Source organism: Leptonotus elevatus, chromosome 6, assembly GCF_054856555.1.
Source record: "Leptonotus elevatus isolate MCC_2025b chromosome 6, RoL_Lele_1.0, whole genome shotgun sequence".
NCBI lineage: Eukaryota > Metazoa > Chordata > Actinopteri > Syngnathiformes > Syngnathidae > Leptonotus > Leptonotus elevatus.
The window spans coordinates 8434605-8460307 of NC_141244.1; the positions used below are offsets into that span (position 1 = coordinate 8434605).

General features: G+C 39.9%; 1 protein-coding gene across 13 annotated transcripts in view; it reads left to right on the forward strand.

Moving 5' to 3' along the window:
- Positions 1-25703, forward strand: part of ubr5 (ubiquitin protein ligase E3 component n-recognin 5) — a 46446-nt gene that overhangs the window by 8702 nt on the left and 12041 nt on the right. For 4 of the 13 annotated variants that reach the window (XM_086077816.1, XM_086077819.1, XM_086077822.1 and 1 more), the window contains exons 7-42: positions 621-780; positions 1014-1166; positions 2703-2914; positions 5196-5312; positions 6109-6219; positions 6341-6495; positions 7314-7431; positions 7873-8057; positions 8181-8290; positions 8668-8780; positions 9661-9807; positions 9909-10020; positions 10127-10281; positions 10372-10569; positions 10688-10898; positions 13162-13269; positions 13470-13596; positions 14051-14202; positions 14642-14737; positions 15009-15135; positions 15260-15357; positions 16937-17091; positions 17192-17283; positions 17404-17550; positions 17681-17799; positions 17882-18008; positions 20064-20193; positions 20311-20471; positions 21133-21372; positions 21526-21649; positions 22165-22276; positions 22372-22503; positions 23910-24167; positions 24278-24546; positions 25008-25219; positions 25314-25544. In XM_086077816.1, the coding sequence (XP_085933942.1) occupies positions 621-780; positions 1014-1166; positions 2703-2914; positions 5196-5312; positions 6109-6219; positions 6341-6495; positions 7314-7431; positions 7873-8057; positions 8181-8290; positions 8668-8780; positions 9661-9807; positions 9909-10020; positions 10127-10281; positions 10372-10569; positions 10688-10898; positions 13162-13269; positions 13470-13596; positions 14051-14202; positions 14642-14737; positions 15009-15135; positions 15260-15357; positions 16937-17091; positions 17192-17283; positions 17404-17550; positions 17681-17799; positions 17882-18008; positions 20064-20193; positions 20311-20471; positions 21133-21372; positions 21526-21649; positions 22165-22276; positions 22372-22503; positions 23910-24167; positions 24278-24546; positions 25008-25219; positions 25314-25544 (5474 nt within the window). The remainder of the gene's footprint in view (positions 1-620; positions 781-1013; positions 1167-2702; positions 2915-5195; positions 5313-6108; positions 6220-6340; positions 6496-7313; positions 7432-7872; positions 8058-8180; positions 8291-8667; positions 8781-9660; positions 9808-9908; positions 10021-10126; positions 10282-10371; positions 10570-10687; positions 10899-13161; positions 13270-13469; positions 13597-14050; positions 14203-14641; positions 14738-15008; positions 15136-15259; positions 15358-16936; positions 17092-17191; positions 17284-17403; positions 17551-17680; positions 17800-17881; positions 18009-20063; positions 20194-20310; positions 20472-21132; positions 21373-21525; positions 21650-22164; positions 22277-22371; positions 22504-23909; positions 24168-24277; positions 24547-25007; positions 25220-25313; positions 25545-25703) is intronic. The other 9 variants (XM_086077818.1, XM_086077829.1, XM_086077828.1 and 6 more) reach the window with 7 other exon arrangements.

Consider the following 25703-nt stretch of genomic DNA (forward strand, 5'->3'; position numbering starts at 1 on the left):
AAGGTTGTCAGGAAGCGTAGTCGTGAACCCAAGCAGTAATTGTCAGGAAAATGTTTGTGAACCAATTTGTAGTTGACTTATAAATTGAGCTTGGACTGCATTTTATTCCTTTTTGGAAAGTCAGTTAAAAGCTCCATATGTTTTGTAAATGTGATTATGACATCTTCAGGCACCCTAATGACACCGACCAACTCACTCCACCATTATTCCAGATCAAAGCGTCACTCAACCACTCCTTGCCAATTGTGTAGCATTGTTGGAAAATGGTGGTCATCTAAGAACCATGCAGAACTCCATCCATCTGGTCCATCCGAAGTAGCATGGCATCCGAATATTATTCCGTGCTTTTAATCTGCAGAAAGATCCCTCAAAAACCGACTTACTTAATGTGAAACATACTTAAGCACGCACACACACACACACACACACACACACACACACACACACACACACACACACACACACGTACGTTATATCAGTGATCAAAATAGGGGGAAAACATGCAAAAGCGTCTGAAAAAATTGCAACTAATTTAACTTAAATCCTCCTATATGTTGCCAAATGTGTGATCATGTTGACAGTTGACATGCTGCTAATGATTTCATTCTGTTTATTCCCAGGCCCAAGTAGTCCTTCAGGGCAAGTCTAGGAGTGTGATCATTCGGGAACTCCAGAGAACAAACCTGGATGTCAACCTGGCCGTCAACAACCTGCTGAGCAGAGATGATGAAGATGGAGATGATGGAGATGACACAGCCAGCGAGTCCTACCTCCCTGGAGGTACTGTATATTATTCAATGAAAAACAGACGGAAGTGGTTTTATTTGTGCTTGTGGCTGCTCTTTGTCCCTGAAAAGGACTTATTTCACTTATGCTGCAATATTACATGAAGAGAAGTTGGGAATTAAGTCTTGATAATTGCATTGCTTTATTAGTAACATTATAAAGAATGGCGACTGTTTTCTTGTGAAAACAATTTTACTCCCTAGTTTTTCTGCTTTTTTTTTCCCAAGCAGAGGACCTGATGTCCTTGTTGGATGCAGACATTCACTCAGCCCATCCCAGTGTGATTATTGATGCAGATGCTATGTTCTCTGAGGACATAAGTTACTATGGATACCCCTCTTTTCGGCGATCCTCTCTGTCCCGCCTGGGATCGTCCAGAGGTAACTCTTTAATGCATTTACAGCTTCTTAACACAGGAATGGCGTTTGAACCTTAGCTTAAAATCAGTTAGCTCATCAATCCAAAATAATTAAACAAGTGAAGCTTGTGACAGGCAAAAATGCAAACTAGGGCTGGGTCCACAAGAAAAAAATATTTGACATGGTACAAAATGTAAGCAAAGTTGCCTAGCTGGTGAGCAAGTCAACCATTGCATATAAGGAGATGTGTGATTTGTAAACAACTGTTGTATATACTTTTTGCCGTGCTTCCACAATAATACAGACGGGATACTTTGCATTGTAGGCAGAGTGCTTATATTGCATTTTACAGAATGAATATACACACTTGTAGCAACATGGTCTGCAGCAGATTGACTTTTTCAAATTCTCAAAAGTGAAACTTCGATAATTCATTCATTCTGACAAAATACTACATTTATAAAATACAATGGCATAAAGGGATAACCAAATGAAACTTTTTTTTTTTAAGTGTGCAGTGAACTCTAACCTATTCCCAATTTGCTATTTACAAATTCACAGTTTTATCTTTTTCATTTTTTTCCTTTGAGCAATATTTCCTGAGATATTAACTGAAAAACTCACCTATTCACCTTTTTTGTACGCGTTCTGTAGTGTCCTACGATACCATAAGTTGGTACCATAGTGTGTTATATGTTTTACTGGGGCGGGTTTCAGTTATTTGCGTCTTAGCTTTTCACTGTGGGGCTTGGTTGGTGGTTGACAATATTTCAGATTTACCTATAGTACAGAGTTGTGCTCTCACCTTTTTTCCTTCCACATCCTAGCTTGTATTACACAGTCAATTGTTTACATTTTCATGTCTACATATTGTTATAAAGCAGATACTGAGACATGTTTTGCCAAAATATGACACATAATTAATGCTGCTGCTTGCAAGCTGAAATCACTGCAGCATTTTCAAATTTAGTCATAACTATGAATATCATATCGCCTAAAAATAATTGTGATATAATTAAATCCATACTGACCAATCCCGTAATGCAAAACTAATAAAATGGCTTTAGCTGAATTGTTTATTTTTAAATGGCCTGAGCTTAATTATATAACCTTCCGCCGATTCATCTGGGTTTGTAATATGAATGTCTGGTGGTGAAATCTATCCGTGGTTGGTGTTATATGGTGCATGGCTGTAGTACAAAATACGAGCTCTCTGAGAAAGGCCCGCTATGCGCACCTGTCTTTGCAAGAAATATTTAAGGCTATCAAGTTTATGCTTAGAAAAACAAACAAACTGCCGAATCCACTCTCACCCTATTGCATGGTTTCTCTGTCAATCCACTTTCTTATCTACTTGCATTTTAACATAAGAGCTTGTAAAATGACTCACCTATAACTATTATTAAGACTTCAACCCAATACCTAGCACTGCAATTTTGATTTGCAATAGTGATTCGAAAGAATCTTGTAGTTTTCTATACTTAAAAGTATGTTGACGGGTCTTTCCCAGAGAGTGGCTTACTTTTATTCCACTGGTGTGACCTTATTGCATACCAGTTCTCCTTCTTCCCTTAGAGCGCGATTCTGAGCTGTTGCGCGAGCGTGAGTCTGTGTTGAGATTACGTGAGCGCCGGTGGCTGGACGGGGCCTCATTCGATACAGAGAGAGGATCCACTAGCCGTGATGGAGAACCCTGCTTGGACAAGAAGAACATCCCAGTTCAGAGCCCTGTTTCCCTGGGAGAGGAGCTTCAATGGTGGCCTGACAAGGTAGGACAAGCACACGCAGCTATTTGTCCTGTGCCTGTAACATGCACTAGAGCAAGGCCCTGTCCACACAGAAACCAAACACTTTTTTTCTTTAGTTGTTTTTGAAAAATAAACTAATAAATGGAGTAGTTTAGGAAATATTCCTGTCCACACACACACAAAAAAACTCTGTCGTAGTGTAGTACAGTGGTCTTCAACCCTGGTCCTCGGGGACTGGTATCCAACCTGTTTTCCATGTCTCCCGCAGCCAACACAGGTGATTCATATCATCAGCTAATTAGCAAGCTCTGGAGAAGCCTGATAACGATTCCCACCTGTGTTGGCTGTAGGAGACATGGAAAACAGGCTGGATACCGGTCCCCGAGGACCAGGGTTGAGGACCACTGGTGTAGTACATAGAGATGACCCGATCTGATCACGTGATCGAAAATTGGGCCCGATCACGTGGTTGCTGACTCGATTGGAATCGGACGTTGTCTCCCGATCAGGAATCAGATAAATATATGAGTTTGTTTGTTTTTTGGTACGTTTTTATTAAATCTGGAGTTGCGCGGTGGCACAGAGTGATACTTAATTTTTCCGCACAGCGTGCGGCATGGCATCACTTTGCTACAGTGACACTATGTGCATAATGCCATCAAGCTGCGTGGCTAAGCAACGAAATAGCGCTAAGTTATTTGGAAGTAGATGATAATAGGTTATTATCATCTTTAATATGTAAAGTGGAGACGGTGCAACTTGCACTGTGTGCAAAGTGAGCATTTCCTGTGGCGGAATGGATATACAGTAGATGCGTTATACAGTAGATGCGTTGTACGCTTTCTGCTGCTATGATGCACTTTGCACCCGGGCAGCGTCACCACCATGTCACCGGATCTATTCATGTGAATGGGTCCACTTCGGATGCATTAAAATGAATGAGAGCTAGCCGAGCTAGCCCCATCTTTCAATATTGCTGCACAGTGTCAGTCAAGGAACACACGGGTTGCTACAGAAAGAGAATGTAGTCTACAATAAAAACAAAAATGGGGATAATTGAAAGTCGGCACTCATTCTCATTTAATTGAATAGACCCATTCACTTGAATAGTCCCGGGAATGTGTGCACAGCTCACAAACATTTTTGCCACAAGCGTCATTTATTTCAGCAAATGAATTTGTAAATATGGTTAAGTATTGTTACACAATATGTGATTAGTCGATTATTCGATGGAATAATCGATAGTACAAAGATTCGATAGTGGCAGCACTAAATGCGTGTGTGCAGTGGAGGCTTTAATGGAGAACCAGCAGTACTCTTGGCTGCAATATGGGTATCGGATCGGAAGTAAAAAAAGTTATGTATATCGCGACACCCCTAGTCAAAATGTTCTTGTTAAAGTAAAGCCTTTCAATCAAGTTCTTACCACTGGATCACAGAAATTCCAACTTTTTGGGATAAAAGGGCGTTTCCCCGGGCACAGAAACCCTTTTTAGAATTAACTCACTGGTATAATCCTTGGAATTGAAATCATTTAGTTTAAAGTACGCCAACTTTTAAACGGGGACACACTCACCCGAAGCAGTATTTTTTTTTCGTTATTGAGAAAATCTGGAGAGTTGCAGGTAAAACACCCATATTCAATGTTTGTAGTAGCTAGAGCATTGGTATTAATGTTTGGTTTTATGTAATTATGTTGAATTTAGATAGCGTGTTTGAATACTGTCTTCATTTTCTAACAGGAGTGGGTGCTGCCCCAGTGTTGTGCGATTTAATGATTTCGTAGTATGATGGAAAAATGTCTACCCTAGTGTTTAGACCAAAGAAGCGATTAAACTTCCCTGCCCTCTAAAACTGTTCATTTATTAACACTATGACTGGTTAAATCAATCATAAGCACTTTGTTGTTTCTTTTAATTCTTAGCCATTCTTTTTATTTATTTTTCATATTTAATGTTTTATGGAGAGAAAAAAATATATGAGGAAAATAACCATTAATTTCATGTTGTTTTAAAGAAAAATACCATTTAGGGATATTACTGTTATTAGGATATAAAATTTTGTGCGTGTGTCGCATAGTATTGGTGACTTCATAGTTTAACAAAACTGCTTATTGGCTGTCTGCACAGAGACACCTGAAGGCATTTTGAGATTTACCCATTGTAAGAGGTTTTTGAAAAGAATTTCAAATTTGAGGTCATGAAACACTGTTTCTTTATAGAGTTGGTAAAAATGTTTCTGTGTGGATGGGCCCTAATGTAATGGCTTTTCCTCAAATTGAAACATCTGATTTTTGCTTCAGGATGGCGTGAAGTTTGTCAGCATTGGAGCCATGTTCTCTGAGTTGGTGGCTGTCAGCTCCAAAGGAGAACTTTATCAGTGGAAATGGAGTGAACCGGAACCCTACAGGAATGCCCAGGTTTAACAATTAAATTATTTTTTGGGGGGGGGGGGGGCTGACGGTCTGGTCTGGTCTGGTCTGGTCTCGGGTGAAGTTATTAAGTCGTTTCTGCTGTCTGTCAAATTTAGAAGACATTTTCAGATAAGTACATATTTTTTATACTTAATATACAGTAGTATTTTATACAGTGTATATTATATATATAGTATCTAATATGAATGCTTCAAAGAATAAATCACAAAAAAAATGTATTTACTTAGCAGTGACGTTTCAACAATACACATTGCGCACACATACTGTAAATGTGCACACACAAACAGCACCTCAAACATTCTAGTGCTACTGGCCACTTTCATGTGAACATATTTTCAAGGACCAAAATAAAAACAAAAGATTAAAAATGCCACTCACTGTGGGAGTGTGCTCATGATTTTTTTTAATCCAGTTTCAATAATTATTATAAATATTGTTTTTAGTGTCGAGGAGACTTCGGCTGGTTGTAAATTTTTCTCAGTCACCACATAGTGGTCATAGCCTAGACCCCTGGAAAACTAAAACCGTGTTGACAAATGGCTCACTGATACTTGTGAATTTGCGCCTTATTAACTCCTGCGTCATGCAGGGGCGGCTTAGACTCTTAAATCAACAGTAACCAGACCAAAGTTAGTCTATTTGAAGCGGCTTTCAATTCTGGTCTAATTTTGCAATATCTGACTGTTATAATTGACAACATTTTCTCCAAATATCGGGCCGATAATTATCGCTCCGATACATATCTTGCATCCCTACTCAATATGGTCATTTGTCCCATCAGAATCCTTCCATTCATCATCCACGTGTGACTTTCTTGGGGTTGGCCAACGAGAGGATCACCTTATTGTCAGCTAATAGTATCAGAGCCACTGTATCAACAGAGACCAACAAGGTATATATCTATGTAGCCTTTTACCATTTGGGCATAATGTGTGTTTTAAGGTGTTCAATTACACACTTATCACAGTTGCGCGCATGTATTTCCTAAATCATATTTTTTGTCTGTTGTATAGGTGGCAACTTGGGTTGACGACACACTAAGCACAGTAGCTGCCAAGCTGGAGCACACTGCACAAGCCTTCCCTGAACTTCAGGGAGAGCGAATGGTGTCCATCTACTGCTGTGCACTCTACACTTGTGCACAGTTGGAGAACAGCCTCTACTGGTGGTAAGAAGTATAGCTTACACTTTAATATACCTGTACAGTCACATTAAAGCCGAAGCCAAGTCAGATGATTTTCTTTGCAGCAATATGTTCTATGTGCCCCCACTAGTCTAAACTAGAGCTGTCAAACAATTAATTTTCGATTGATTAATTAATTGACATTTTATGTAGCAATGTCACCCACTGTTGACTGAAATTGATGTCGAAGTGGCCATGGGCTCACCTTGCTGAATGTCATGGCTCACCTGTTTTTGGGGTTGGTCATGTGATGTTAGCAAGGCAAACCCTTAGACACTTTGACAGTTTCAGCCTGACACAGTTGCAGTTCCTACAAATCAGTTTTTAACTAATCAAGGCTTAGTCAAAAGTGCTGTTTTAGTCGGCAAAATTGCGACTGTGGTACTAACATCACATGCCAAAAAATCTCACTTACTAAGGTTTCCAGAGAAGAAACTATATTTTGCTGCTCTGTACATTGATTATACAAAAATAAAAATCATGTGGTCGTTAATTATGACGTAAAATGTGTTTTACATTCTGTATTCACTTCAGCCAACCAAACGGGAAAAAAATAGAATTTTCAGTATGATATCAGAATTACAACATATTAGAGAGCTGCAGCCCTAAATCCAATCTGTCCATAGTTGTACGCGTATTAGTAAACCATTATGGTCCCATTTATTTGGAGACAAACACATTGAGACTCCAATGTGACACCTACATGTATAGCTGATATTCTTTTAAAATGTCCTTATGGTTTTCCTGATGAAAATGAAATGAAAGAAAGGCATAAATACCGGTGGTCTGTCATCTGTTTGCAGGGGTGTGGTGCCTTTTAGTCAACGGAAAAAAATGCTTGAAAAAGCCAGAGCCAAGAATAAAAAGCCAAAGTCTAGTGCTGGCATTTCCTCAATACCCAACATCACAGTGGGAACCCAAGTAAGATCGTTTGTTTGTCCCCATAGAATGTTGTTAAATGATTGTTGCTTATTCTAGAAACCTATTAGCTGTCTTTACCTTGAGATGATTCAATTTGGTACAGTAAACCTAGTTCACAAGGCAAGGCACACTTTATTTGAGAAAATGTACATTTTGTGTTCTTTTCACACTAAGTTCACGGTATTGTTGATTGCCTGTATTTACAGACAACCAGTCAATAAACCGCCACATATCTAGCTCTCCACCCTTTGGGGACTGTACATCTGGTTATAACCCCATCAAACACATGCTAATAAGTGTTACAATTCATAGATTATTTTTTCGACAATGGTGGAAGTGCCAAAAATGGTGCAAATCCCTGAACTGAAACTGGAGTGCTTGCTTTATTATACTGATTGTTGGACCTGAGATTTTTTATTAAAAAAAAATCTATTTCCTTAGGTATGCCTGAGGAATAACCCTCTCTACCATGCTGGGGCAGTGGCCTTTTCAGTTAACGCGGGGATTCCCAAAGTTGGTGTCTTATTGGAGTCTGTGTGGAACATGAATGACAGCTGCAGGTTTCAGCTGCGCTCACCAGAGAGCCTAAAGAACATGGAGAAGACAACTAAAACCCAAGAAACTAAGTCAGTTTCACTGTATCTCCCATGTTTCATCCAATAAACTCTTGACTCGTGTGTGCCTGATAATTATATGAATACAATAAATCCTCTAGATCCAATTAATCCAACTCTTATTATACCCATTAGGACAGAAAACAAGCCGGAGTTGGTGAAGACTGAGATGGGCCCTCCCCCTTCCCCAGCTTCTACATGCAGTGATACCTCCTCCATTGCTAGCAGTGCTTCACTTCCATACAGTATATCTCTCCCTCTTAACCTCTACTTTTTGCGAGCTGTCATGCTTTGGATTTTCTCCCTGGCTTCCAGCCTCAGTACCAGTTCCTCACTCACTGCTCTCATTAACCCCAATGACTTTGAAACAGATGGTGCACAGGCTTTCGTCAGCATCTTGTTTTCCAAATGCACAGTTGGCTCTTTGCAGATCTTATTCTGCATTGTTTTTATTATGTATGAGCCATTCAGAAACATAAAATATACCGGGACATTGTATCTAATTAACATTACTAGTCAGTCATTGCATAATTACTCATCGTTAAAAAATTTCCTCCATTAATACTGGTAAATCCGGTTTAAATATGCTGCACGCAGTAATGTTATGGTGTAAATTTTACAGAGCGAAGGCGCTCCACCGCAGCCCCCAAGGAGGAGGAAAAAGTGAATGAGGAGCAGTGGCCTCTTCGAGAGGTGGTGTTTGTGGAGGATGTTAAAAACGTCCCTGTGGGAAAGGTCAGTACTGAAAATGTTATGTCTAGATCGTTTGCACAAAACAGTGTGCATCTGGAAGGTATTCAAAGCATTTATCCGTGCATTTTATGTAGCAGGGTTGTTTCATGCCAGATCGCCCTATTGGTTCCAAGCAGATATGGCACAACACTAAATCTAGAATTTTAGGTCAGTTGGAGCAAGGGTTTGGGAGAATTTTGACATTTTTGGCAAAAAGGGGTGTGGCCATCTTCCTTTGAACCCTTATATCTCAGGAACGGATGGGTCAATCTTCACATGTATTGTTGGAAAGGATTCAAGGAACAAGGATTCCAAATCTGCATTTTTTAAAGATTTTTATATTTTAGTTGCTTGACCTTTTGACCTATAATTTAACCTTGATGGCTCACATGACCGTAACAATTTGAAATTTAATTTTTCATTAAATATAATCTCACGTTTTCTAAAACATAAAAGTTTCAGAAATGAAACGTTTTTGTTTAGCAGCAATAAGGAGTCAAAGTATCCATACCTTCAGATATTCAATGCCTTTTGTATTCCAAACTTCTGCTTCTATGAACAAGTTTTTCTTTTTTGTTTAAAATGGTATACATAGTAAAAAATAAAAAAAAATTGGCAGATGCTTCATGCTAAACTAGTGAAATGTCACACATTAGTTGCCATGGCAATTTTTTTCCATTTCTTCTTCTTTCTTTTGGCAAATACTTTTGGTGCCACCTTGTTTAGCAGAGACAGTTTATACAGCACCTTTTGTTTCACTGCTGTAGTGTGAATACTTTTCATGATGCACTGTAATATCACGCACCTTAAGGGATCACTTGTCTGTGGGCTATCCATGTTTCCATACAATGAAAGCTCCTTTTAATTTTCTCTTGGTGCCTAGGTGCTGAAAGTGGATGGTGCATATGTGGCAGTAAAGTTTCCGGGGACAGCGAGCAGCATGAACAACCAGAGCACCACTGCCCCCCCAGACTCAGACCCCTCTTTACTGCTTCAGGATTGTAGGCTTCTTAGAATAGATGAGCTGCAGGTAAGTAAAAAAATAAAAATAAGTAAAATTCTTCTGATACTCACATATGTATCTCATTCAAAGTTGATTGGAGTACTTGTTCATTTGGTTTGTCTGGGCAGGTGGTCAAAACTGGGGGAACTCCAAAGGTCCCTGACTGTTTTCAGCGCACACCCAAAAAGCTCTGTATCCCAGAAAAAGCAGAGATCCTGGCCGTTAATGTTGATTCCAAAGGTTTGTCATTCGTACATGTACTTGCATCCATATAAATAAATTTGTGTAAAATGTTTAGATGCTACAACTGAAAAATGCCTTGCAGTAACATATTGCCATCTTGCAGGAGTCCATGCAGTGTTGAAAACTGGTAACTGGGTTAGGTACTGTATCTTTGACTTGGCCACTGGCAAAGCTGAGCAGGAGAATAACTTCCCAACTAGCAACATGGCTTTCCTAGGTCAGAATGAGCGTAATGTGGCCATCTTTACTGCGGGACAGGTGAGATCATTTACTGAATGGGTGACATGGCTTTTAAAATTTGAGTACATGGCATGATATATTGATAATGTGAAATCATTCTTCCTGTAGGAATCTCCAATCATTCTTCGAGATGGAAATGGTACAATTTACCCAATGGCCAAAGACTGCATGGGTGGAATTCGAGATCCTGATTGGCTAGATCTGCCACCAATAAATAGTCTGGGAATGGGAGTGCACTCTCTTGCCAATCTCCCCTCTAACTCCACCATTAAAAAGAAAGCTGCTATTATCATTATGGCTGTTGAGGTAAATGTTATTTCACATTTAGCTGTATTTAGTTTTAATAGAAGCTAGCTATACTTTACACAGTGTTTAAGAATTCTGCCATCCATGTGTGTGATAAACGTCTCTCTATCTTATTTAGAAACAGACGCTGATGCAGCATGTTTTGCGCTGTGACTATGAAGCGTGTCGGCAGTATCTGGTGAACCTTGAACAAGCATTTCTATTGGATCAGGGGAGCCATGCCCTCAGTGCACTTCTTAGCCACCGTTGTGATGGAAACCGCAACATTCTGCATGCTGCTGTTTCTGTCTGCTTCCCTGTTAGTAACAAGGAAACCAAAGAGGAGGAGGGTAAGCCTGGTGTGTTCAGCGTATGCCGACAAGTCAACTTTCATACCCTGTATCGGTGTTTAATACTTGAGGTCGATTAATTGCTATTCACGCTTTTGGGGCCTTGTCTTCTAATTGGCCAATTTACAGATTACTTTTGACCCACCCATCTGCGCCTGTCACCAGACTATAAAACTCTGTTGAGCAGCAAAATGTCAGACCAACAAGACAACAGTCTTATGGCTATATTAGTGCACTCCATTTATTCATTTGTGCAGGTTCAAGATGAACATAAGCTAGTTGTGGATGAAAATTGCAGTTAGCCTCGGTATCTTCAACTTTTCCGATCACGCCTAGTGGAAGATTTAAAAACCCTCTTATATTTTAAATGAGCATATCTACTTTATAAGATGCGGCCCCCCGAAAAATTATTTAAAACATCCTCTTCGCCTATGGGCGGATGCCATTTTTAGGTAATCAAATTTGTTAGAATGTCATGTTTTCGCCATTTCCTTCTTATTCAATGTTTTGTTTTGTTTTTAAACTAAGAAATCATGCCAACAAGTCTACATATTGCCACTGTTGGGCAGACTCCTTGCATCTTTACAGTCCCTACTTTTTGAGGAGAAAAAACCCCAACATTTTTCTTGAGTTACCAAACAGTGCAAGCTCCAAGCACCATTGAAGTTGGTATTAACCCTATCACCGTCTGACATTAAGCCTTTAAGGCTGAGCCAATTTGTGGTGGCCCTGTCAGAAATTTCTGATCCTGTTTATCATGATATTATGTTAGGTTTTAGAGATTATTTCATATTTACTGTAGCTTTAGTGTAGTCTCAATGACTATATAAAATCAAGGTGTTGCATTTGCATAAATGGATATTAATATTTCAAAGAAGAAATCAATTACACAAATATTGATACATAACAACAATGCCCAACATAAATTTTATTTTTTTAAGTGAAGGCAACAGCCCCCAAACTTTTGTAGGGCCACTGACTGTTTTCATGTGAATACGCATTTTAAAAGACTGGCATAGAAAGAAATGAAAACAAATGATCACAAGTATCACTATTAGCTATGCTTAACGAGCCAGTCCTATGCCAACAAGGGTTACGTCAGTAACAAAACAGCGCAGTAAAGTGCCATGGCGTTGGTGCGCAATGTCCTAAAAATTGTTGTTGAATAAAGTTTTCGTTGGTACACAGTTGTTGCCCGTGAGTGATGGGTAGATGAGACCTCATGAAGCCTTGGGGCACAGTGGGCAAACTATTGATTGTGTCCGTACTTTTTCATTGTATTGCTCAATACTGACACCTGCTGGATCTTAAATATCATTGAAGGTATCCTAAATATAGTAGTCTGTGTATGTTATATTGCAGTGGTTCACAAATTGGAGTATGTGAAGGCATTCCAGGGATTATATGAGATTTTATATTTTAAAAAGTAGTATGTATTCCCAAATTTATTTATATATATATATATATATATATATATATATATATATATATATATATATATATATATATATATTCCCAACATGGCCACCACCTTACATTGATTGATTAACTTATTGATTGGTTAAAATATTATTCCACAAACGCAGTATTAATTGGAGTCGCGTATTTTGAGTAGTGGCACGTGCCACCTACACATTACAATGTACTTTTAAACATTTTGCAGTTTAGTTCCCCTTTAAAAGACCAGTGGTAACTCAGGACTGGCGGCAAAGAATGACGGTCGCATCGCAAAGTGAAACTCCATCTTTGTACCAACTGTTTCTGCACAGACAAACGTCTGCTATCAAGAACTTAATTCATTTATCCTCTATCCATGCTCTGAACCGCTGTCAACAAAATTATTTGCAACAAATACACCAAAATTGCAACACTTGACGCTTTGTCAGTGTATATGGCCACATAAATCAACATTCGTTAATTCATTCAGAAGAATGCTTTCCGGCGCATATCTGGGATGTGCAGTTTTATGTAAATTTAGTAAAACGACAAGTGTTGCAATGTTAGTGTGTGCGTTTGTGTTGTAGCAAACTTTTTATGGTGTATAATGTTCTTGCTAGCACACAGTTGTCTGTGATCCGTTAGATTTGGCATTTGAGCAACGAAAATAGTTTTACTTCATGCTGCTGCCCATGATGGTTGTTGTTTTTATTTTATTTCTTGTTCATTTTTTTCACCTGGTTGCATTCGAGAGTGCATATTTTAATATTCCCTTTAATGGCGAGCTCAAACTACATGACATGTTTTTCGGCTGTCGCTATGTCAGTTTACCAGATAAATTTGTTCCGTCTTGTACCGTGCGAGTGGCCACACTACAAGGCTGACACCGACCGATCATCGTGTGCTGCCGCCAAGAGCACCGGTCGTCGGGGAGGTGAGACAAAAAGAAAATAGGCAGCATGGAAACAGCTGATCACTATTTAAGATGTCGTAGTGTGGCATTTGGAAGCATTTATGATTAGAACATTTTCCAAGGATTTTTGTTCTTTTGAGTCAACTTGCCACTATTTGAATGGCCTGCTTTCTTCTGCCTCAGTGCACGTACGAATGCTAAATAACCATTATTATTTTCAGAAGCTGAAAGGTCGGAGCGGAACACATTTGCTGAGCGCTTATCTGCTGTAGAAGCTATTGCAAATGCTATCTCTGTGGTCTCCAGCAACAGCTCTAGAAATAGGACTGGCTCCTCCAGTAGCAGAGGGTAAGTGCTAAATTGACTTTTTCATTTGATATAGTGCAGTGGTCCTCAACCCTGGTCCTCGGGGACCGGTATCCAGCCTGTTTTCCATGTCTCCTACAGCCAACACAGGTGAGAATCGTTATCAGGCTTCTCCAGAGCTTGCTAATTAGCTGATGATATGAATCACCTGTGTTGGCTGCGGGAGACATGGAAAACAGGCTGGATACCGGTCCCCGAGGACCAGGGTTGAGGACCACTGATATAGTGTGCAAGAATTTGCCCTCTTCTCAAATTTAGACCTTTTTTTGCATAGCTTCCCCACTTTAATGTTTAAGATCATCAAACATATGTAAATATAAACGATAACTCAAACAAAATGCAGTATTTCCAGGTAAATGGTGATTCTACTTAGGGGGGGGGGGAATTCAAAGCTATTTGGCCCTGTGTGATGATGATGTTAATGTATTGGCTTCAGGCTTCGACTGAGAGAAATGATGCAGCGCTCTCTAAGAGCAGCCGGCCTTGGCCGCCATGAGTCGGGCCCGTCCTCCAGTGACCACCAAGACCCTGTGTCACCGCCAATTGCCCCGCCAAGTTGGGTCCCTGATCCTCCACCAATGGACCCTGGTGAGTGTCATAAAACCTGGCTTATGAAAGTTTGCTTTAATTCGTTTTTAGAACACGCATACCTTACATACATTCAAAATTATGTGCTTATTTACATGACATTTTTTACTTCATAACGACATCACTTGGGCCAGTCATAGACGGTGTATCGTTATGAAGTCTGCGATATAGCATTGCTTGAAAATTAGTTTCGCCCTTTTTTGAAATTCAGAAATCAATAAAAATCATTTGATAAGAATTTCAAATCAAATCTGTTTTCCCTATCATCCCAACACTATTCTGCAATAATAACCCACCTCGATTTTACAGTGTACAAGACCATGCAGTTGCATTTTATTCTGCTTTGGAACATTAGAGAGTTGGTCCAATACATTCTCAATGAGTTGAAATATATTGTTTTGCTAACGATGATATGATGATATCCATTTTATCTCAACAGAAGGTGATATTGACTTCATTCTAGCACCACCTATGGGCTCACTGACAACAGCCTCCACCGGGACCAGCCAGGGCCCGAGCACCTCTACCATACCAGGTTACTATGTTGCTTTATATGGAAATACAATGGGAGTGAAGTTTCGAAAGTTTGTAGATATGTTTGACCAAACTTGCACTTGTCGGGTTGAGAAATGTTTTAATAATTTGTAATGAGAGCTTTCTACAAGCCTAATGCACCAAAATAATATAATTAGGCTGATAGTAAATCAGTTAATGCAAAAAAATAATATTCTACACTGTGGAGCGTAGATCCATTTCTTCTGTGTTGCTGCGCTTTTCATTTTGTATTCTTCCCTCCTCAATATTAGCAGGACCATCCACAGAGCCATCTGTTGTTGAATCTAAAGACAGGAAGGCCAATGCCCACCTCATACTGAAGCTGATGTGTGACAGTGTTGTTTTGAGGCCACATCTGCGTGAACTACTGTCTGCCAAGTATGGTTCTTTAACTCTTTATGAACATAATATACTTCCTGTTCCTGTTGTCTTCAGCAGATTTTAAGTTCATCTGAACTTTTTGAAAATTGTTTTATTAAGTGGTTTTCCTTTCCTTTTAAAGGGATGCACGTGGAATGACCCCCTTCATGCTGGCAGTCAGTGGGAGGGCCTATCCAGCAGCCATTACTGTTTTGGAGGCAGCACAAAAAATGGCTAAAGGTGAGATAAAGACCCCGTAAAGAGTCTTGTTGCATTCTAATCCTGCAAGGTCTTTTATATCTTAAAGCTGCCCAATTCAGAAAATTTAATTTCGTATCGTTACTGTCTGCCACGTGTGGCCCAAAATACTCAAAGTGCACATGGCGTCTTATCCGCAGACAGAGGGTGGGGAATTCGAACCCGAATCCAGTCTAAAAACTATTGGCCAGAGGCTTGCAAAAGTACCCATTAGCTGCGTTTCCACCGCAGGACGTTCGGGTATGGGGAGCGGGATAGGGACTTTCACAGGAACCGTCCTCTCAGCCGGCTCGCTTGTGACTCTCTCTCTCTCCAATGTGGAGTACAACCCATTTCGCGATGTCATGAGTTTCGATCGAAACGTAAACACCCGGCGACGGTTTCTCCTGTGACATCACCCAAGCACCGCGCGCCAAAAATCACAACGAGGAAAGAGAAAAACTTTAGGTTTGGTTGCTGTTTTTCTCTGCTTTTTATTATGTGGATGGATGGTTTGAGTGAGAGGAGACGGCGTTTAGATGAAGAATTTGAAAAGGCTGACTCGCAAGTCACGAGTTTCGATTGACACGTAATCGCCTTGCGTCAGTTACTGTGACGTCACCCAAGCACGGCGCCGCAAAAATCAGAACGCGGAATGAGAAAAACTTGTGGCGGTTGCCGTTTTTTTCCCCTACTTTTTTTTTTTTTTTTTAATGTACTTGGCTGGATGGTTTGAGTGAGTGGAGACGGCGTCTAGATAAAGAATTTGAAAAGGCCTAATAGTGAAACGAAAATAGGCAAAGGATTATTAAGAGAGTGGTTTTTTTGGGGGGAAGAGACTTAAACCGAGAATGCATCATACTAAAAAAAAAATTGGGCCAATCAGCATTAAAGCCCGATCGGGAGTTTATTGGGCCGGCAGAGTACCTACCCTCGAGTAGGACCTCCGCTCGTCCCCGTAAGTTCCTGTAAATGTGGCCCGTTTGGGAAGGCTCCTGCAGTGGAAACGTGCACATACGAGGGCTGGCCCCATAAATTTACCCCAAAGTTCCTGCGGTTAACTTGTTCATATGCTATTTAGATGGATGTTGGAGTCATAAATGGGCAAATCAAAAGGCTATATTGTAAAGACATTTTTGGGCGAATTCCTCTATTGGGCAGCTTTAAATAACTCTTAAAAAGTCTTAAATTTAACTTGAAGAAACCTGTAGGAACCCTGTTCACTCATAATAACAAGCTATTTTAGAAACTTTATGAAACTAGAAAGTCTTATTGTTGGTGCTTTGGATTCCTCGCCCATTTCAAAACCATGTATAATATACATATGAAAAACAATGCATTTATTCTCTTGTCTGTCCCTCAACACAGCTATAACTACTACTATACAGTATCTGCTGCGACAACAAACCCTACTACCAATCATAAAAACAATAGTGTAACTAAAAATAGCAGAAACAAGAACCATCTGCATTCTGCACAAATTGAGAAGTGGTTTATTTTTCTGCTCACTAAATGCTGTAACTTTTCCATTCCCGTACATTTCTTTTGTTTTGTGTGCATAAATGTCTTAAACGCACATTAGGCGACCCCGGCATTGCAGAGAAGGAGGATTCAGACTCTGTTTTCATGGAAATGATTTGCCCTCTGGGAACAAACCCCGACGATTCACCCCTTTATGTCCTCTGCTGCAATGACACATGCAGTTTCACTTGGACTGGAGCTGAGCACATTAATCAGGTCAGCCCTCTCACTGAACCCGAGGGACAGCATCTCTACAAATAAATGAATGACTTTAATATTGAATAGAAGCTGTCTCCGACTCACCCTTTACATTTAGGACATCTTTGAGTGTCGGACATGCGGATTACTTGAGTCTCTTTGCTGCTGCACGGAGTGTGCCAGAGTCTGTCACAAAGGACACGACTGCAAGTTAGTATTGAGTATGGCTATTTTTAGCTTTGTAGCGTTCTTACATGTTGTGTGGCTCTACATCAATCTGATTACAATTTACACCACATGCGGATTAATAAAATTGTATTGCTATGACAGGCTCAAAAGGACCTCTCCCACAGCTTACTGTGACTGCTGGGAGAAATGCAAGTGTAAAACACTGATTGCTGGACAAAAGGCTGCTCGCCTGGATTTGCTTTACAGGTTGCTCACTACCACTAACTTGGTTACAGCACCAAACAGCAGGTAAGTTATTCATCCCCAATAAACATGAATTACTCATACATGTAAAAAAAAAAAAATCTTTGTAATATGTCACAGTTCAGTTTAGCTCGCAAACAGCCATGTTTCTGATTCTGATTATTTCCATCTTCAGGGGTGAGCATATACTACTGTTTCTAGTGCAAACTGTTGCCAGGCAGAGTGTTGAGCACTGTCAGTACAGGCCACCACGCATCAGAGAGGATAGAAATCGCAAGGCAGCAAGTGCAGATGGTAGGCTCGCCATAAGCTTCTGTTTTACCTGAGTTTCATTATATCAATGCAGTATGAAAGTGTCTCCTTTTCCCCATTTAAGATTCTGATATGCCAGATCATGACCTGGAGCCTCCCCGCTTTGCTCAATTGGCTCTGGAGAGGGTTCTGCAGGACTGGAATGCCCTCAAGTCAATGATCATGTTTGGTTCTCAGGAGAATAAAGACCCGTAAGTAACAAGCCTATTCACTTCCAGCAAGATATTAAGAAAACATTTGTTTCTAATTTAGGGCTGGGCAATAAATCAACATCAGTATGTACTGCGATAGACATATGATCCATATCAATAGAAAATAAGATTGATAGAATTTTCAGTAGAAAAAAATCTGGAAGAAAACCCGATCAAAAATGGCAGGGCATTCTGTGGGATGGAGGGTGATGCTACACTCTGCTGTTAAGATTTTTGCCACAATTACGAGCACGTAGGAGGAAATTTTGAGCACAAAAGTGTCTTTTGGGGTCACAACAACAATTCTTGTGAGCCTTGTCTGCCAAGTGCTTGTCTGTCGACTCGAAGAAAAACCCACGTGCACAAAGTGTGAGGTGGCATCCGCGTCCCGATCGAAATTTGTGGCTTAACTTTAAAATAAATGATCTCCTCAGTGCAACACTGCTAATACCTGTAGGTTGTTTGGTAAAGGAGGTTGCACGACTCACATATTTAAACCCTTTGGGTACATGGTGTGGAAAAAGGAGTTTCCTATCTATAATGTGCGGCGTTAGCCTTACTTATTATTAGTATTGCACTGAAGTCACAATCAGGGAAGTATAACAGTATTTTGTGTCTTTTGGCCTCAATGAGTGAGCAATCAAGTTAAAGCAGAAGTCAAGTTAAGAAATGTATTTTCTGCAACATGTTCTATGTGCCCCCACTGGTCTAAACACGGTATTCTGAATAATATTGCATTTGTGGAATGTAAATTAAGCATTTTTTATTTTATTTTCATTTTTTTTAAAGAAGTTTTCTTTTATGGCGGCTGCCATTTTGCCCTGCACTGATACCTTGTCGTGACTGAAATTGATGTCACATTACCTACGGGCTCAGCATGCTAACGTCACAACTCACCTGTTTTGCGAGTTTGGTCACATGACATTCACTAATTATTTTGCCTGTCAAAATTAAAGTGTTAACTCTGGAGATTAATTTAAATTCTTTAAAGCGTAAAAAAAAAAAAAACTCTGTTAACTCAGTTTTATTCACTTCCTGTTACGGCCTATAACCTGCAGCCAGTTAGCCACTGCGAAGACGGACAAACATATCCATTATAGGTACTTTTACTTTCAGTTTTACTTGACGCTTGTGGGAGAAATCTCAAATACTTTGTGCACTTAGCAAAGCAAATAGCATATTAGTTGTACATCTTTGCCGTATCATCTTAGAGCAAAATACCCTGCTCAAGTTCCCTCCACGGGGCCTCTCAAATCAACCCTTCTGAAGTGTGCTGCTTGTGAACACAATTAAACCTAGAAGAGTCCTTTGTCATTGTTATGTTTAAAGGGAAGGTCAACCCCCATTTTTTTTGACAATATGTTCTATGCAGCCCTACTAGTCTAAATATGGTATTCTGGTTAATATTGTGTTAGTGAAATATGAGTAAAGCAGCAAAATCCAGCCGTTTTATCCATCTTGCTAGACAGCCATTTTTCCACTTGCTGTCAACTGAAGATGAGATCAATGTTGTTCAGGTCTCAGGTAACAACCAATCACAGCACAGCTTCAGAAAACAGGTGAGCTCTGATTGGTTGTTGCCTGAGCCCTGAGCAACATTGATGGCATCTTCAGTTGACAGCAAGTGGCCGAATGGCCGCCCCCTGAGATGGATAAAAAACAGCTGGATTTTGCTTTATAACTCATATTCCAAATATTAATCAGAATGTCATGTTTTGACTAGTAAGGTCACATATAACACATCATTGTCAAGAAATGTTTTCAGGTTGACTTCCACTTTAACAGTTGTATTTTACAGGAAAAGGATTCTATTCTATTAGAATAGTCTTTGATGCTAAATATACTTTTTTTTTGTATTTGATGATTTTACATGAATTCCAAGATTTTACTCAAGTAAATATCTGTTACAAGCTTTTGAAAAATAGAAGTAAAAAACATTTGATTAATTGCGGAAAATTGTGCTATTAATTAGTTAAATTTTAATCACTAGAGAGCACTACTAATTATGTCATTTATTTAATTCTCTACTTATTTTCCTGTTTTTGTTGTTTTTAGTCTTAGTGCTAGCAGCAGAATTGCCCATCTCCTTCCTGAAGAGCAGGTCTACTTGAATCAGCAGAGCGGCACCATTCGCCTCGACTGTTTTACCCACTGCCTCATTGTCAAGTGTGCTCCCGACATCACTGTAAGTCCACTCAGCACCATGCTTAATTCTTATTGCTCCTGGAATATTGTGAAACCAAATTTATTTTCACATCTCTACCGAGTCATTCGACTATACAAAGTCTTCTCCCTGTGTCAGTTCATAGACACTTTACTTGGTACACTGGTGAAGGAGTTGCAGAACAAGTACACTCTTGGCCGAAGAGAGGAGGCAGTCAACGTCACGAGGAGATTTCTACGCTCTGTATCTAGAGTATTTGTAATCCTCAGTGTGGAGATGGCCTCATCCAAGAAGAAAAAGTAAGACTTCCACATATAAGCAAAAAATAAATAAATAGTTTACTTAGTAAAAAAACCTGCTTCGCGGGGGGGGGGGGACAACATTACTGATTCAGCCAATCAAAGTGTCACTACTGTTTTGTCAGCCGCTGGTTGCCATTTGTGTTCTGTCAGTTGACTCGGCACAACTGCTGGCCTTGTTGATCACTTCCGCATTTTGCCTTTCTGTATGGAATGTAATGTTAGCGCAGTGGGATCCTGACATGGGTCATGCAAAAACAGCATTAATGAAGCCACCCAGGTATACAAAAGAAGAAATATATTATGTATACATTTCTTTCATCATTATTGTATCTTATATATCATTTCATAAGTGTTTAAAGCAATATGCCCAGAAATATCTTTATAATATAATCTTTTTATTTGACCATTTATGACTCAAACATCTTCTAATGAGCAGATTAACACCATAGCGGTTTACAATGGGTACCCCTGCAAGCTTCTAGCCAATGGTTTTCAGATTAGATTCGGGTTTGAATTTCCCGCTCTGTGTCTGCGAACGTGAAGTCATGCCCGCAGTGTGTACGTGCAGGGGGGATTTACTGTATATTGGTTTAGTTAATGTTGCTAAGAATGAATTGTCGCTCTGATTTTTGCATCTCCAATTGTTTCTTCCTTACAGCAACTTCATCCCACAACCCATCGGTAAATGTCGTCGCGTTTTCCAAGCTCTTCTACCCTATGCTGTAGAGGAGCTCTGCAATGTGGCAGAGTCGCTAATTGTTCCAGTGCGAATGGGCATCGCAAGACCAACAGCCCCATTTACTTTGGCTAGTACAAGTATTGATGCCGTCCAGGGCAGTGAGGAGCTGTTTTCTGTTGAACCACTTCCTCCGAGACCTTCCCCCGATCAATCTACCAAGTGTGTTGATTTTTTTTTCCCCGATGTGTATCTCTAATGAATTTGTAAGCAAAGCAAGATACATTTTCTTTTTTCTATTGTTGACTATACTTATATACAGTACTGTAATTCCACAAAAAGCTATTTTTAATTAGGCATTTTCAATTTTTCCAGCTCCAGCCAGACTACTGCGTCGTATATCATTAGGAACCCTCAACCCCGGCATAGCAGCCAGTCTCAGCCTGTCAGAGGCAGAGATGAGGAACAGGATGACATTGTTTCAGCTGATGTGGAAGAGGTGGGTGTTTTAAATCAAGGCCAAGGTTAACAGAGCAACCATTTTTTTTCTCTACACATTGACTCTGAGGACTGAATATGTTTTACTTTGAATGATGTTGTCTCTGAGGATAAGCATATGCTGCATGTTTGTTCCATTTCCAAAATACTTAAAGCAGTGTCTGACATTATATTTACGATATAGCAAGTTTAAATTATTATTATTTGTATTGTTATTTTTTCATATTTAGCATATTTTTACTGTATTATTTAAGCAATTGAGAACATATTACTTATGTGTAAATTTTTTGGCATGTAAGGGTTTTTTGCAGCATAAAATCCAACCCCCCCAAAATTAACTCAAAAGTATCCAAATTTTTATGTACAGCAGTTTAACATAAAACAAATAGGTTGTAAAGGACGGGACAATGCCTCATCACAGAACAAAAAAATATGTTGATATAAACTTACTTAAATACTCCATTATATGCATAATAATTTGCAACACAGTGTAATTATTTTGTGCTCATCTCTTAGGTTGAAGTAGTTGAAGGAGTAGCAGGTGAGGAAGACCATCATGATGATCAAGAAGAACAGGGAGAGGAAAATGCTGAAGCAGAAGGGCAGCATGATGAGCATGATGAAGATGGTGCGACTGTTTTTATTTATTTTTGACAGTTTAAGCTAAAACCTTGCCCTTAACAGAGATGAAGTATTTTTTTTGTCTGTGGTTATTGTTTTTAGGTAGTGACATGGAGCTTGATCTTCTCGCAGCGGCTGAAACCGAGAGCGACAGTGAAAGTAACCACAGCAATCAGGATAATGCTAGTGGCCGTAGGAGTGTTGTCACGGCAGCCACAGCTGGCTCTGAAGCAGGTTGGGTTTTATTTACTTTAACATGACTTTATAAATAGCCATTTTCTTTACACATGTAGAAACACTTGTTAGTTTGTTTTGTGGGGTTTTTTTTGTAAATAAGTGTTCACCCATCTTTGAAGTCTCAAACTCTTTACTCAATATACATCAAGGTTCCTACGCAAGTATGGATTATGGAAGTTGATGTCAAAAGTTTTTAAATTTTTAAAGAATTTTTAAAACATACACTGTTCACTGTTGCAAGCGCCTTCTGACCTTTACTATTTTTTGTGTTCATTATTTGTTTTACTAATGGGGTAGATGCCACGGACTTCCGACTTCCGGGTTTTACACATCAGCGTCGTTTCCGGCCACTGATGGCCGCGTTCCAACACTTGCACCCCCACCCCTGCGGCCCCCCAACCGCGCGCTCCTGCGCAGGGCGTCTCAACGCTCTGAAATGCTTCGGACAACTGAGACAGACACACTACATGCTCGCACTCGTCGACGGGAACGCGCAACAGAGGGGGCACAAAGGCGGAAACACACGAATTGGGACGTGGACCACGCGTCGCGAACAGGAAACGGAAACAAAGCTGATGTGTGAAAACCAGGAAGTCGGAAGTCCCGCCTCCTCTGTGGCATATACCCATACACTGACCATTACCCAAATAACTCTCTATGATTCGAATTCGGATGATTATTCGCCCGTCCCTACTGAGCATATTGTTTAACAAGGCGTTAATCTTTAACCAATTAATTTGACTTTGTCATAATTGTATGACCTCTTATAAATGGTTAAATATTATATTTTAAAATAAAATTACCTAATTCAGCCTTTTTTTTGCAGGTTCTTATTTTTGAATAATTCCCATCAAATTTAAAGGCGTTAATATTTATATTAACCCGTTACTTTAACTTTATCGTAGTTGTATGACCTCTTAAAAAAAAAAAAACTTAAATTATATTGACGGATATGAAATACTTATAAACATGATACACTTTTCAGCCGTAATTTTATTTGGTGGTTTACCGTGAGATTATTTCTATGTTAAATAGGGGCCGTGGCTCAATAAAGGTTGGCAAACACTACTCTAATCAACTTCTAGCCTTCCCAAATGTTTGAGTACTATTTTTTTTTTTTTTTTTTCCTTTGGCTTTCTACAATGTGTATACTAATGTTTCTCATTCTGAACTGGAGCACAAAGTTATACAAATTTCAGTCACAGAACGTCTGTCACTAAGGATACTTTTACAGTATACTCTTTTGACTTTATCATTGTCATATCGGAGTGGGTCTTGAAGTTGTGTGACTCCCGAACATGCATCCGTGCCTGCCTGAAAAAATACTGAAATACAAATACAGTGCAGATGAATACACAAAACACTAACTTCTGTGTATTTTCTTTTCTTTTTTCTTTTTTAAGGTGCCAGCAGTGTCCCTGCCTTCTTTTCAGAGGATGACTCTCAGTCCAATGACTCCAGTGACTCAGACAGCAGCAGCAGTCAGAGCGATGATGTTGATCAAGAGACATTTCTCTTTGACGAGCCTCTGGAGAGGACAACTAATGCTTCCCATGCCAACAGTGCAGCTCAGGCACCTCGATCCATGCAGTGGGCTGTTAGAAATACCCCCAGCCAAAGGGCTACTGGTAGTGCTCCCCCCAGCTCCTCAACATCAGCTGGTCAGTAGCTGTTTGTTGGCTTTTTTTGCATGAATATATTCTTCAGTAACGGTTTGTGTGAGTAATACCACATAGTGTATGTTAATATGGACACCTCTCATTCTTAACAGCGAGCTCCACTGGACTCATATATATCGACCCAACCAACTTGCGTCGCTCAAATGCAATCAGCTCCAGTGCTGCTGCAGCGGCAGCCGCTCTGGAGGCCAGCAACACCAGCAGCTATCTGACATCTGCCAGTAGCCTAGCCCGGGCCTACAGCATTGTCATTAGACAGATCTCGGATCTCATGAGTTTGATTCCAAAGTACAACCACCTTGTTTACTCGCAGTATCCTTCCTCCGTGAAGCTCACCTATCAGGATGCAGTCAACCTGCAGGTGAACTATAGCAATGCCACCAATTCTGGAAATATGTATATATACTCACCTCCAAAAGTATTGGTGTTTAATAAAGCCATGTACATGGAGAAAAATCATGTCAATCAAGTCATGCAATAAAGAAAGGTAAAAATATATATAATTAAAGATTGATGAAAATAAAGTAAAACTGCTATCCTGTGTTTATACTGTACTATATGCGATACAATTTTCATGCTCCTGTATTAAAAGTTGACTTAAAGGCTTTTAAAACATCTTAAGCAGTGGTGCCAATTTTTATGGAATGGACTGTATTGCAAGTTATGCCACCAAATGTAAAATGTTATCACTTAAAGTTAATTTAGTTTACAGTATACAACAAAAACAATGGAATTGACCATGGTGTTCCAATTCTTTTGGAGGTGGCTGTATATTTAAGTTTTGCTTTGCTCTATATTAAATGACCAATGTTCTTCAATCAGAACTATGTTGAGGAAAAGTTGATTCCCACCTGGAACTGGATGGTGTCCATCATGGATTCCACTGAGGCACAGTTGAGATATGGCTCAGCTTTGTCATCTGCTGGTGACCCAGGTCACCCCAGTCACCCGCTGCATGCCTCTCAGCATTCAGCTCGGAGGGAACGCATGACTGCTCGGGAGGAGGCCAACCTCCGCACCCTAGAAGGCCGCAGGTATAAATACATGAATACAAATCTGTCAGTAGGAGTTAGCCTTTTCTTTTGCACAATTGGTCTAGTAAAGATGTTGTCACTCATTCTGTTTCAGGAGAGCGGCAACTCTATTGACTGCTCGCCAGGGCATGTCTGCACGCGGCGACTTCTTGAACTATGCTTTGTCACTCATGCGCTCCCACAATGATGAGCACTCGGATGTGCTTCCTGTGCTGGATGTCTGCTCGCTGAAACACGTGGCATATGTTTTCCAGGCGCTTATCTACTGGATTAAAGCCATGAACCAGCAGACCACTCTTGAGACACCACAGATTGATAGAAAGAGGTGACCATCCTCAGTCGCATTGTTCATTTTGGATTTGGATCTCTGCAAAAATGTGTCCAACCTTCCTCTTTAGAGCCTACATTTTATACTGCTTACCTGTGTTTATATGTTATCAATATAATTCAGAAATGAAACTTTGAATTTTTATTTAACTATAAA